This window comes from Silene latifolia, chromosome 2 (assembly GCF_048544455.1).
Source record: "Silene latifolia isolate original U9 population chromosome 2, ASM4854445v1, whole genome shotgun sequence".
Taxonomy (NCBI): Eukaryota; Viridiplantae; Streptophyta; class Magnoliopsida; order Caryophyllales; family Caryophyllaceae; genus Silene; species Silene latifolia.
In genome coordinates, this window is record NC_133527.1 from 136,460,243 (window position 1) to 136,474,954 (window position 14,712).

Below are 14,712 nucleotides of genomic sequence, written 5' to 3' on the forward strand. Positions count from 1 at the left end.
ATTGTAGATAATCGAGGAAAACTTTTGCTATAGGAGATCTAACATTGCTCTAAACACACTAAACATAGATAATTATGATACTTGTTGTTTTACGTAAAACCATTTAGTTTTACGTAGTTGTTATAGGTTAAAATAATTTGCAAAATTCATAAAGGTCTGTCTCGGTTATTAAGGGCGATTCATTTGGTGAGCTATACTATATTTATGGACATAATGTTTTGTATTTACTTAAAATCAGTGATACCTATAACAATAATGGAAAAACTAATTACATACGCTTATTACCATGTTACTTGATGTTTTACAACTGAATTAATAACTACTAAATGACAAAACTCCTATGCAAAAGCACTAATAGTTCATTGATCAACTATACCAACCACGAACTTTTGTTTATCAATGATTTAAACATAATTGAACTTTTTTTATCAACTATAGAATATACTAGTATTGGTGCCCGGCTTCGCCCGGGCTGCCTCTACTTACCATTAATTTTTTTTTCATTAAATAAAATTACTTAAAGTTGCATAACCCATAAATTATCATTAATATATTTTTCTATGACATACCTAAAATTATGATTAAATAAATTGTGAGACAAATTCACTACTCCCGCTATTAATATTTTACTCTTATTAATGAAACAATAGTAATAACATTTCACCACTTGCCCGTAATCATTGTTACTTTCACTACTCCCGCCGTAATTATATTATTGCTACTGTCATATTAATGTTGATAATTTCACTACTCCCGCCGCAATTATTGTTACTGTCACTACTACCGCATTAATGTTGATAATTTCACTATAATTTCACTACTCCCACCATTATTATTGTTACTTTCACTATTATATTGCCGCATTAATATTGATTATTTTACTACTCTCGTTATTGTTTTTCATTGTTGTTTCTACCACTTTCACAAATCTCGCTGATAATATTGTTACTTTTACTATTCAAATGAGTGATTACTATCATATAACTATATCCAATGTTATTGCAATTCTTTTCTTTACTGACGAAATAATTATTTTTACTACTTAGGCATGCAATTTTAAGAGGATTATATATTTATATAATTATATTACATATATGCATTAAATCAAATCGAAAGAATTATGCAATATTATATATTATGGAATCTAAATTGAATTATTTATAACCTACTTATATTATATTTTTGTATGTTAAATAAGTAACATCTCTATACATCTAATAAACTATAAAGTTTAATAAAATTGCATATATTTTAAATTCAATATATAATTTTAGGATGATAATAATTAATACCATAAATGTGCATGTGTATACTAATTAATTATTTTATTTTAAGGAAATTGACCATCTATAGTCTTCTATAAATGTTTAGGAAAATTACCAATCATCTTCTTTCTTTTAGTCTCCTTGAAATTGACATCTTAATTAATTATTTTATGTTAAGGAAATTGACCATCTTAATTAATTATTTTATTTTAAGAAAATTGATCATGTTTTAGTCTCTTACAAATGTTTAGGAAAATTATCAAGCTTCTATATAATTTAATTTTAACCCAAACTATATAATATTTGCATTGAGATCCCTTAATCGGGTCCATCACACGGTGCTAGTGATTTAAAACTATATAGTATAATTAATTTGTATAACTTTCTTTAATTACATTGAAGTCCCTTGGTTTCTGGATTTAATATATAGTATTGATTTATACAGATGACCCTAATGAGAGCCCCGTGCATCGCACGGGCTTTTCAACTAGTAAATGAATAAGACAAATGTGAAGTTTTAGAAGAAGAAGGGTTTTTCTAACGTGTGCCCTAAAGGCACAAAATAGAAAATATGGTATAATATATAATGAGATTAGGACATAGTAAATTTAGAAGAAAATAGGAGAATATAAGTCCATTACATCATAAATTTAGAAACAAATAGGAAAATATACACTAACATATTTACTAAGAGAATAAACAATAAGCAATGTTTTTTTTATACGATTTTTTTCAGCAATAACCTATAATATCTTCATTATTACACTAAAGTATAATATTTTAATTAAAATCAAATCAAAATAAAAATATAAACTAAAATCAATGTTACTTGGAATCTCTTGAGATATATTTGAAAAATATCAATAAGATTACATAAAATCTTGGACAGTTGATAATTACTTAACTAAAATCGCAGAAGTGAATTAGGTCAACTCACTATATAACCCGTGCATATTTATACTTACAAATCAAATAATCATAATCAATACTCCATATTCTTTTCCAATTTCTCGTTGAACTATGGCAATTAGCTATACCTCTTTTTTACCTTCATTGCTAATTACATTCATAGCAATTGTTCATCCCTCATTAGCCAATAAACAAGGCTTCAGTGCTAAACTAATCCACCGCGATTATTCACCCTTATCGCCATCATACAATTCATCCCTTAATCAATATGAACGTCTAAGAAACACGATCCAACGTTCAATGTCTAAAATTGACCGAATTAGGACATCCCGGTTAACAGGAGACACACAATCGAATGTAAAGTATGCTCGTGGAGAGTACTATATGGAATTGGCCTTTGGGTCACCACCCGTGTTACAAATGGGCCTTATAGACACTGGAAGCGATCTAATATGGACTCAATGTCAACCTTGTACGCAATGTTTCAAGCAAATCCTTCCGATTTTCGACCCAAATAAGTCATGGTCATACATGGATCAATCTTGTGACACACAAGGTTGCCTTGATTTAAGCGGGAGTCAACACACTTGTACTAGGGATAACAAGTGTTTCTACACTTATCAATATGCCGATAATTCTTACACGGCAGGCTACCTGGCCACCGATATCATAACTTTCCCACAAGGAAAACGAGTCCCTAAGATTACCTTTGGTTGTAGTATTAATAGCGACGGGATTCTATACGCTAAAGAAAGTACCGGTGTAATTGGGCTTGGTGGTGGGCCGTTGTCGTTGATATCACAACTTGGTTCGAGAATTGGTGGTAAATTCTCATATTGTTTTATCCCTTTTTCAAAAGAGGGTCGTTATACAAGTACTATCAATTTCGGAGATGAAGGAGAGGTATCTGGACCAGGTGTTATTTCAACCCCAATAACCAAAGACGACCAGACTTTTTATTACCTTACCTTAAACGGGATTAGTGTTGGAAACACAAAAATACCCCTTAACAATGAATTTCCTAATCTTTTTAATACGGGAAATATCCTTATAGACTCGGGAGCCACAATGACCATTTTACCCACAAGTATGTACAACAGTCTCATATCAGCTTTAGATAACAATATCCATGCACCCAAGATAAAAGATCCAACAAATCTATTGACCGTATGTTATCGAACCACTAACGGTGGAGTCGATCTAGGGATTCCTGATGTCACGGCCCATTTCAACGGTGGCGACGTGGTGTTGAAGCCAGTTAATACATTTGTCGAAGTCACCCGTGGAGTGATGTGCCTTGCTATTATATCCGCAGACGGCCCCGTAGGCCCAACTTTAGGGAATGTTGCTCAAATGAACTTTTTGGTTGGCTATGATATTGAGGCGGGGAAGGTGTTCTTTAAACCAATGGACTGTACTGCACCCCAAAACTAAAGATAATTAGCTAAACACCCAAACATTTTCAATATTCATGTTGAATTTAGAGTTTCTTATTTTTAGTATTTACTAGTATTGGTGCTCAGTCACGTTTAGGCTAATTTCTATTTACCATAAAAATTTTATTTTCTATGAAATAAAACTACTTTAGAATTGCCTTAATCATTCGCACCAAAAAAAAAAAAAAAAAAAAAAAAATTGCTTACTCATAAATTACGATTTATTATTTTAATATATTTTTCTATTAGATCTTGAAATTATGCAAAAATAAACCTATCAGTAATTATGAGACACATTCAATAGTCTCGCTCTTAATATTATTATTTCATGACATCTGGTATTAATACTATTACATTCAGTATTGTTTTTTTTACTAGTCCATATATTTTTACAGTTACATTCACTATTCTCATTAAATTTATAAGATTTATAAATTTAAATAAATAGAATATTTTTCTTAAATCGATTGGTTAGCTAGTCGTTCATATATATTTTCTCTTATTGTTACTAACTTACTATTAGTACTTTAACTACATTACCGTCCTTCTGGAGGACGATACTCCTCACACACAAACACAATCCACCCAAGTGGAATAATATAATGGCTTGTGTGTGAGGAGTGCCGTCTTCCGGGATGACGGTAGAATTACTCTCATTATTGTCTTTTACTAATCCCCTATTTACTAAATGAATAGGCGAAGCTCCAAATTTTCCAGCCTAAACATATTTCCTAAAATAAAGTTTAGTTATTTTTAGCATATTCTATAAGTATGGTGCACTATAATACACGTAATTTTTCAGATTTATATATTTACTAGTATGGATGCCCGGCTTCGCCCGGGCCACTTGTATTTAGCATTAAAATATATTTTCGATTAAGTAAAACTATTTGAAAGTTTCACAACTCATAAATATCATTAATATATTTTTCTATGATACGGAGTATATCTTAAAATTATAGTGAAATAAGTTATGAGACAAATTCACTATTCCCGCTATTAATATTTTACTTAAATCTATTGCTTAGGTAATTTTTCATATATATACTTCCTTTTGTTCTTAGAATTTTTACTTTTATTATATTCGTTATTATTACTTTTACTTTCAGTACTCCCGCCGTAATTATTGTGACCTAATTATTGTTACTTTCACTACTTGTACATTAATATTGATAATTTCACTACTCCCGTTGTTACTTCTGTTATTTTCACTACTCCGGCTTGCTGCTAATATTGTTACTTTGACTATTCAAATGAGTGATTACTATCACATTACTATATCCAATGTTACTACAATTCTTTTCACTGCTAACATAATTACTTTTACTTTAAGTATCCAATGAGTGATTACTATATCCAATTAAGTTTGCTTTTATTACTCTCACTACTCGAAATAACAAATATATTATATATATACATTAAATATATTACAAATATGCATTAAATTAATTAAGTCGAAATAATTATGAAATATTATATTTTTTGGAAATCTAGCTTGATTTATTTATTTACTTTTTAATAGTTTCCAAAATATAATATACTTATATTATATTTGTTATGTTAAAATAATTAACATCTTTATATTAATTAATACCATAAATGGGGCATGTTTATTTTAAGGAAAATTACTATATTGCGTGTTCTCTAAATTTATACTTCAACCAAAACTATATAATATTTACATTGAAGTCCCTTGTTCAGGTCCGTTGCACAGTGCTATTGATTTAAAACTATATACTATAATTAATTTGTATAAATTTATTTAATTACATTGAAGTCCCTTGGTTTCTGGAATTAATATATAGTATTGATGTCATTTAGTATTTTACAATCTATACAAAATTATCTCCAATCTTTTTATAATATAAAAAGGAATTCTTTTTTTTTAAAGAATCATACGAAAAAATTCATTGATTATGATGAAAGTTGCGGCTAAAAATATATTATCAATAAAATTTTATAAAATAACACAATTAGGACTTGTTTGGTTGCCCACTTGCCCATCAAAAACACATGAATTGTAATTCATGGGAAGTGTGAAAATAACAAGTTGTTTGGTTGCCCCAATTCATGTGAATTGTAACTTCCTAGGAACTCTAATTCCTCCATAATGGAGGAAGTTGCTTACATATCTCCCCCTAGGTAAGTGAAAGTTCCTATGGAATTGGAGTTCCCACATGCAACCAAACAACGTTTTCAAATTCACATGAATTAGAATAGCATAGTAATTTAAACTTCCCGGGCATTGCATTTTCCCATTACGAACCAAACGACTCCTTAATCTCTCGGTAATAGGAAAAACTTTCATTGAAATACTCATTTCATGATTAATACGATTTAGACTTTGATTTTTCAAATCAAAATATAACAATAAAAAACATAAAAAAAAAATAAAAAAAAAATTAGCTAATTTATATTTCATAAGTATAATATACTAAAAAAAGTACAACTCTATATATACCGTGCACATTGCACGGGAGCTAAACTAGTGCCACATTAATACTGTTAATTATGTTACTCTCATAGCTGCTACAATTTCTTTCATTGAACTATTCTTTCTTTTAAAAAAATAATAATCTTTTCATCATTAAATTTTAAAATTTAATCTATTAACTAAAATAAAATAAGATTGGTAGAAAACTATACATAACCATAAAATGTTATTATTAACTTCGTTTCAAAAAATTAATAAAATAAAATAATTTTAAAAAATTAATAAAAAATAAAATTTATTTAAATATCTTTCTAAATATAAGTATTTTATGAAATTACTCAATTCTCTTGATTAATTTTGAGATTAAATTTTTACTCAAATCAAAATACAATGAAATATCAATCTAAAATCTATAACTACTACTGTAAAATTTAAAAAGTCTATATATACCGCGCATTAATTGTGCAGAAGCTAGATTAGTTGTATAAAGAGGATAACTATCATTTAGAAGGAATTAGAACCACATATTAATATAAAATTATTTTGCACATCAATCAGCCAAAGAAACATCTTTTATTCTATTAAATTAACAGAAAATTATTTTGGTAGTCCTTTGATTTGTGACATTGCACGTGGTAACCCTCTCTTTGAATAACAACACTTTAACTGATCGTAACTCGCGTTTGCGAGTTTTGAAAATGACGAATTTTTTAAAGATCAATCGTTGTTACAAGAACTACCATTTGAAAAAAAAAATGCCGCTTTTTAACTTATGACTATAGTCAACCAAAATTTGTTAAATTAAAAAAAATTGACTACAAAAACTTTTAGCCACGACTTTGAAATGTGGCATTTTTCAAATCTAGTTCTCACAAATACAATAAACTTGAAGATAAACAGGTTTTACTATACTCATAAACTGTCAACCAAAGTTTCGTGGTTCAAAACAGGTTTACCACGTGCAAAGTGGCTTTAATTAAGAATACCGCATGAATTTTTTTTAATATTTGTTAAAATAATGGTGTAAAAGTAAATTATCATTTTGGTTTTAAAATAAACTTAATTATCAATGTTGTGTCACCAAGAAACCACCACTTCGTCTTTGTACCACCATCAAATCAGCGGCCACACATTTTCCCTGAATCTGTAACTATTCTCGCCGCATTCAGCCATACCCACTATATGCACTGTTTTACCCCATACCAAACCACTGTTGTGACACCTACAAGCCTTACAACATTATATATTCGTTATCCTCTTAGTCCAACTGGTTCTCTCAGTTCTCATATTCTAAATGACAATCATAACCTCAAGCATTGCCCATGTTTACATTAATTTCGTCAATTCACTCGAAGTTTCACCTACCACATGATCACTACCATCATGATTCTCACGAGCCTTAGAACTCAACCCAAATGTTTCACTGCTTTACCAGTAAGATTTACTAACATCAAGGTTTTTGTATCATCGAACACAACGTCCATCAGATTATCATATCTAAAAGCATTTGGAGTACTGGAACTTTTGCTAGTAGACACCATAAATTTAGCTTTCTTTTTATAATGGTTGTTATAGATGAAACCAAGGCTTCCATATTGCCCAAGCAATAGGCATCATCAAGGTATTTCAATTTACCCTTCAGACCACAAGATTGTGAATTAGCTAATTGAGAAAGTGCTTACAAAGACTTATTTTCATTTGTATCCATAAGAGTAATATTATCCAATGGTCTAAGATTTCAAAGTTTATATCATTGGTTAAAGGTGACTCGAGGTGCATAAAAAAGGGTGTAGAGTTCGGGAAGATATGTGAATAGAATCATTGGTAATAGGAAGAGTATGGAAGATGTTACGGTTACATTTAGTGTATAGAATCTCTTATACACTACCAATAGAATTTGGACATATGGAGGAATCTATTATTAAGGAAATTTGTTAATTTTAGTATTATAATTAAAATTAGTTATATTTTCCATAATTAAACAATATTTATTTTAACATAATATTCATCCATATCTTGTAAATTTTTCTAAGTTGACAATTTATTATAAAAACTTAAAAAAAAAAACCCTAAAATTTTCTAAACTGGACAATTTATCATTTTACTATTTCTTAACGTAAATTGTTTTACATAGAAAAGCTAGTTTATGAATTAAGAAGCACACCGATATTATTAACCTCAATGAATCGATTTGATTTTGTTACATACGAACCAATAACATTGAAGATATGTCAATGATTTGGGTTCTTTGCTTTAATAATGTCGTCATTGATTCAATGACCCAATTTCGTTGTTGGCGGATGATGGTATGGGTAGTGGTTGGCACCGCCAGGGCGGCGCACGGGGAAGACGAAGAGGTGGTTGGCGGCGTGAAGTGATGGTGTACAAGCATTAAGTAGTACTGGTTGCAGCAGCTTGGTGGCAATGTACGTTAAATCGATTTCATGGGGAGCACAAAGTGGTGGTTGTTGGAGGTGAGAGGGTTGGTGCGCCAGTGACGGTGATGGAGTCACGCTGGTGTTAGATTCGTGCGCCAGCGTGAGAGGTTGTCGGCGCCGACAAGAGGGTTAATTGGCCGGGAAATCAATAGTAGTTGTGGTGTGGTCAATGGTGGTAGGGATTGGTATTTGGTAGTAGTAGGAAAAAAACGTAGCAGATAAAAGAACTAGCATAATACATTAATACCTTACCAAATAAGAAAAATTATGATATAAAGAAATTATTAATATATTAGGAAAACTTTTAAATTTGCCTTTTTTATACTTTATGCCCTAAAATATGACAAAAATAAACTTAAAAAATATTCCGTCTTATACTCCACTATTGCCACATGTCAATATGATACTCGCAGTGTATAAAGGATTCTATACACTGAGTGTAACCGTAGCCTTTTCGGGAATGGTAGCCCCCTTGATTATAAAATGGTACGTTATCCCAAAAGGCTACGGTTACACCCAGTGTATAGAATCTTCTATACACTGCGAGTAACTTGTAGTGACACGTTGATATGAGATGGAATCTCTTTTAAATTTATTTTTTTTTTTTTTTGGTGAAATGTAAGTTCTCATTAGAAACAAAGTAGTCTATTACAAACTACTCACACCCATTAACTTAATCACAACTACATTACGTCATTGACAGTGCAAATTGTTGTACTCTAAACTAAACTAAACGCATGATTTGCTCGATGACAACAGTAGGATTACATAAAGTCGCATTCAGTCTAGCATTATTCCTTTGCTGCCATATGTGATAGTAAACCGCCATGACAGCACACAAACAGGTCTTCTTCTGGTTATCAGACCATCTCCTCCTGCCAATCCATATGAGAGCATTACCAACAGGCACAGGTATCTGAAATCTCATACAAACACCCGTGAGAACAAGCTGTCCATACTGACAGTGCTGCATTAAATGAACCACGGATTCCTGGGCAGTATGACAAATGCAGCAGATATCATCAGGTGAAATCCCATGGCGAAACAATTTATCTTTGACATTGAGGGCATTCTTGAAGATTAACCAGCAATGAAAGCTATGCTTTGCTAAGCTCCATTTATTCCAAAGCAATTTAGCCCAACCAACCTTCTGCTCTCGGTGTCTCAGCCACTCATAGCCTGAGCTGACAGTGTACCCACCTCCATTAGCAAGCCAAGTACCAGACGAATAACCAGGTTGAAAGATGTCACGAACCTTACAAATGGCTTTCCAATTGCCACTCATATGGTTCTTAGGAGAATAAGAATCCCAGTCAATCCCTTTCATATAAATTTGATGGATCCATTTAACCCAAAGATTATCAGGCTTGCTATACACCCACCAAACAAGCTTACCCACTGTGGCAATGTTCCAGGTCTGACTATACCGAATGCCTAGCCCACCTTCAGTCTTGGGGAGGCAGACCTGTTGCCAAGCTACCAGAGGGGACCTCATATACTCACTGGTCCCATCCCACATATAATTGAGACAATAAATTTAATTTTGTTATTTTAAAGCCAATATTGTAAAAATTAAATTCATAATTTAAAAAACTTTTCCATAATTATTAATACTAGTTCTTATGAAAACACTCTCATGTAAGTCATATGTTCATTACTTTCCAGAAGTAATTAACTTGAATCAAACAAATTCTTTATTATAAAAGAAACACTTATCTAAAAAATTCTTTATTAATGGATTATCGCGATTCTCTCTAGGGTTTCTATGAGAGCCTCCATCTAATCTTCGTCTTTAGGGTCATCCTTTCCTTCGAGGGGTCATCCACGGTGCTCGTGGTGGTTTCTTTTCTTCTGATTAGGGTTTGGTTTTCAACTCGGTAACTGATATGACATCACGCTTAGATTTAAGAAATAGGAAGGGCAAAGGCATTATGGGTAACGAGGAGGAATTTGTATGGGATGTGGGCGAGGAGAGGGCGGATAATGATAAAACTGATGTCATTCCACTACTACAAATCCAGGCAACTACAACGCCCCTTTAACAACGATTATTCACGAAAATCACAATAGACGTTGTAGAATGTATGGCGCGAATTTTACTAAAATTAATTACAACGGGTATGGTTATAACAACCGTTGTTATAAGTTTTAACAACGGGTCACACATGCACAACCGTTGTTAATAATTTGGCGCAAAATTGACGCAAAGTTAGTGAAAAGTAATCACAACGGTTACTTTTGAAACCCGTTGTTAAAACTTATTTGACAACGGTTGTTGTTTTACAACCGTTGTTAAAACGTTTTAACAATGGTTTTTGTTTAATAACCGTTGTCAATACCTTCCATACTATAAACCACACAAACACAAATCAGCTACAGCCACAAAACACAAACCTTAATACACAAACACAAACACAGCAGACAAACACAAACACAAACACAGCAGACAAACACAGCAGACAAACACAAACACAAACACAAATACAAACACAAACACAAACACAAACACAAACACAAACACAAAACACACACTTTCTCATCGTCTCTTTCTATCTTTCTCATCGTCGCTTTATCTTCTCGCCGTCACTGTTGATTTCATCGTCTCTTACTTTCTCTAATTATCAGGTAAATCTCGCCGTCACTGTTGGTTTCATCGTCTTTCATCGTCATTATTTTCTTTTTCTAATTATTTCATTTGCATGTATGTGTTTTTATCAACCATTATGTTATTTCTTTAAGTATTGTTCGCTTAATTAGCTAGTAAAACAAATTAAATAAACTAAAACAAAGAAGAAGCAAGATGAAGAAGCAAGATAAACATAATTAATATATATATATATATATATATACATAAATTAAAAAAAAAATTACATTAATAAAAATGCAATTCTTATATTTTCGTAGAGAGTCTTATTCTCTTCTATGATATCCGTCCTCTCCTCCTTGGCTATTTGGAGGTTCCGTTCAGCAGTTGTTATATCGTCATATAGCTGCAACTGTTGCTGCTCTGTCAAGCCATCTTTTTGGCGTCCTTCAAGATGGGATCGAGCATCCACAAGGTAGCTCCTGAAACTTTCCTCAATGTGGAGCAACCGGCGGATGAAACTGTTGTTGTTCTCGATCATAGTAAGAGTCTTAAGGATGATATCATTCATTTTGTTGATGGAGTTTGGAGTTTGTTTGAAAGATTAATTAAGGTTTATTTGGAGTTTGTTTTAGCAGTTAGGGTTTGGGAGATGTATAGTGAGATAATGGAATGTTAGTTGAGATAATGCATGTATTTATACTAAGCAATGTGTGGTTTGAGTTGTTTTTTAATTAATATATATGTTAGGAACTTGTGCCATAATCATCATCATATCTCTCTCTGCTGCTTCAAATCTTATTACTAACCCTTCTCAATTCATATTGTCCATTCATATGCATAGGGATGGCAGTAATAATGCATGCATCGGAATTATAATGGGCCGTATTTATGCATGCATCTAGTAATATTTAATTTAATTTTTTTTATTTTTTAAAAACAAACAACAACGGTTATTTATAAACAACCCGCTGTCTTTAGTTATAACAACGGTTTTGTATATTACAACCCGTTGTTATAACTTTGTGGGAAATAATCTGTATACTTCCCCTTAATTTAGAAGGATTATAACGATTTAAATAAGATGATCTAAGGTCATAAAATAAAATACATAAACATAAGTAAAAAGATTTAGAATTAACCTCCGGTCCTAGCAAATATGGCCTAAGAACAATACCAAAGTAGGTATTCGCCTATTGGTTGCACCCAAGACGATCTGAGATATATCCTTTGATTATGCTAGAAATCAATCTAAAATTTTCTGTAAAATTTTATTGTCTTTGTGTTCTTGTGATGAGAAAGAGGAGGCAAGGTCAGAAAAAGTATTCGGTTCGAAATAATTCTCTACCTTTCTTTTTATATAGACCGAAATCCGAAATCAATTAGGAAAGAAATAACTCTCCTAATTTTCGGCAACTGTTGACCGAAATAAGGAATAAAAATTTCCTTATTTTTGGTCTTTCCAAAAATATATAATATGTGTTGAATTGTCATCTAGTGAGGATCGAACCCATGACCTCTTGGTATGTGTACCCTCACTATTACCACTATGACACATTCAGCTTGTTGATATTAAATACAACTGATTATATTTAATTACGAATTAACAGATTAATTCGTCCAAGCTAACATTATATATATATATATATTTAATTAAATATAACTTATTATATTTATTTTACGAATTGACAGTTAATTCGTCTCAACTTAATATTATTTAATTTTCATTAAATAATTATCTCATCAACACATTGACTAACTTTTTAGTCATTTTGGGCATCAATGTAATTATATTTCTATAACCACATTTCTCAAATACGTCCTATAGGTGTGACCTTTAGGGACCAGTTGATCACCGCCATCTGTATGATAATAACGTCAAACTTTCTAGCAAGCCAACCGTTATTAGGTAAACGTTAATCAACTGATTAAATATACGAAGTATACCCTTGTGAACCTGTAAGAGATTTACAAATGTTATCACCCTAATTTGTGGAGGACACAAGCTCCAACAAACTCCCACTTGTCCTCACAAGTGTATGTGTGATAACCGATTCTCATATCCTATAAAATTTCTCCCACTCAATGTAAAACAATTTGCAAATCCGAATTCACAAAGGTCGTATTTTACAAGCGATCAGTATCAAGAGTGGTTTTCCCGACTAGAGAGTAACTTAACTGTTAAACGAATCAACATTCGAGCATGGCCATGCATTTCTGTTACAACTCCTCGAGTGGCCCTGAGAAATAACTATAACTGATAAGGGATGGATATTTTCCTCAACTCAAATCCTGCAGATGTAAGCACAGTATGAAATGACCCAGAAAAAATCTACTTAGCCCCAGTTACGGTAGACTGTGAGAAAGAAACTAAAGTCACCCAAAGACTGTCTTAATCTCAAGAGACAGTTGATAGTCAAAAGAATCGACTCTAGGAACACAATGGATGTCCTATCCACGACCTGGCACCGGATGTTATTAAACATTTAGGACTCCATTACGTTGTCACAAAAAGTTGTCCTACGAGGTATCGTCATAATCTCGTATCTGTGATCGATCAGTCAACCGTTTGACTTATGGTTCGTTGAACCCACCATCAATCGACTGCACAATATAATAGCCGGAGTTATCAGCTCACATTGGCGATTACGGAGCAAAACAAATATAATGTAATTCAATTCACTTTGTGGCGTTCAATGTTGTCAGTACAATCCACATGAAAAACAAAATATTATAAAACCGATGTAGTTATAAATAGTATATGAAAAAGATAACGTATCGAATTCATAATCACCTACTATAACTCAGGTACACGTTTAATTCTCATGGAAATAACGTGCCCTCAATGCTTATCATATTTCAATGGCTCAGTAGTAGAATCTGCTACAACACACTAAGAGTGAAGACGAACCGGACTGAGATCCGTTTGGAAGCTACCATCTCGTAAATCGGTTGCGCATAGCTTAGTATCTCCTCCATAAGTCAATACCCAATCTTTAGTCCTCCGTAGGTACCTGGATTCTTTTGGTACCGACTTGTCATACTCAATGCATGTGCCACGTCCGGACGTGTGCATATCATGGCATACATGATCGATCCTATTGCAGATGCATAAGGAATACGACTCATGTGTTCAACCCCTTCAGGCGTCGTGGGTGACTGAGACTTGCTCAACTGCATCCCAATCGTCATAGGAAGGTTCCCCTTCTTGGAGTTGGTCATGCTAAACCTCTCAAGAACCTTATTCAAATAAGACTCCTGACTAAGTGATAACGTCCGTCGTGATCTATCTCGGTAGATACGGATTCCCAAAATACGTTGTGCCTCACCCGGATCTTTCATCCGAAATGGTTCTTCAACCATTCTTTAACCGAAGATAGGAGAGGAATGTCATTCCCAATCAAGAGTATGTCATCGACATACAATATCAAGAATACAATCTTGCTCCCACTCGACTTGATATATAAGCATGGTTCTTCGACTGATCGAGTGAAACCATACTCTTTTATCACTTGGTCGAAACGATGATTCCAACTCCGAGAAGCTTGCTTAAGTCCATAAATGGAACACTTAAGCTTGCATACTTTCTTAGGATGTTTAGGATCTATGAAACCTTCGGGTTGCACCATGTACAACTCTTCCTCCA

The 14,712-nt window shown here is 32.6% G+C and overlaps 2 protein-coding genes across 2 annotated transcripts; one reads left to right on the plus strand and one right to left on the minus strand.

Moving 5' to 3' along the window:
* Positions 1 to 2,356: 2,356 nt before the first annotated feature.
* On the plus strand, positions 2,357 to 3,683 carry LOC141630365 (aspartic proteinase CDR1-like). The gene has a single exon (XM_074443197.1). The coding sequence runs from the start codon at positions 2,475 to 2,477 to the stop codon at positions 3,606 to 3,608; it is 1,134 nt and encodes a 377-aa protein (XP_074299298.1). The 5' UTR covers positions 2,357 to 2,474; the 3' UTR covers positions 3,609 to 3,683.
* A 5,523-nt stretch (positions 3,684 to 9,206) lies between these two features.
* Positions 9,207 to 10,001, minus strand: LOC141641364 (uncharacterized). The gene has a single exon (XM_074450031.1). It carries the CDS (start codon positions 9,999 to 10,001, stop codon positions 9,207 to 9,209), a length of 795 nt encoding a protein of 264 aa, XP_074306132.1.
* Positions 10,002 to 14,712: the final 4,711 nt, after the last annotated feature.

Coding starts and splice junctions, on each gene's coding strand:
- LOC141630365 (XM_074443197.1), top strand. CDS start 2,475: ATGTCTAAAATTGACCGAATTAGGACATCCCGGTTAACAGGAGACACA.
- LOC141641364 (XM_074450031.1), bottom strand. CDS start 10,001: ATGTGGGATGGGACCAGTGAGTATATGAGGTCCCCTCTGGTAGCTTGG.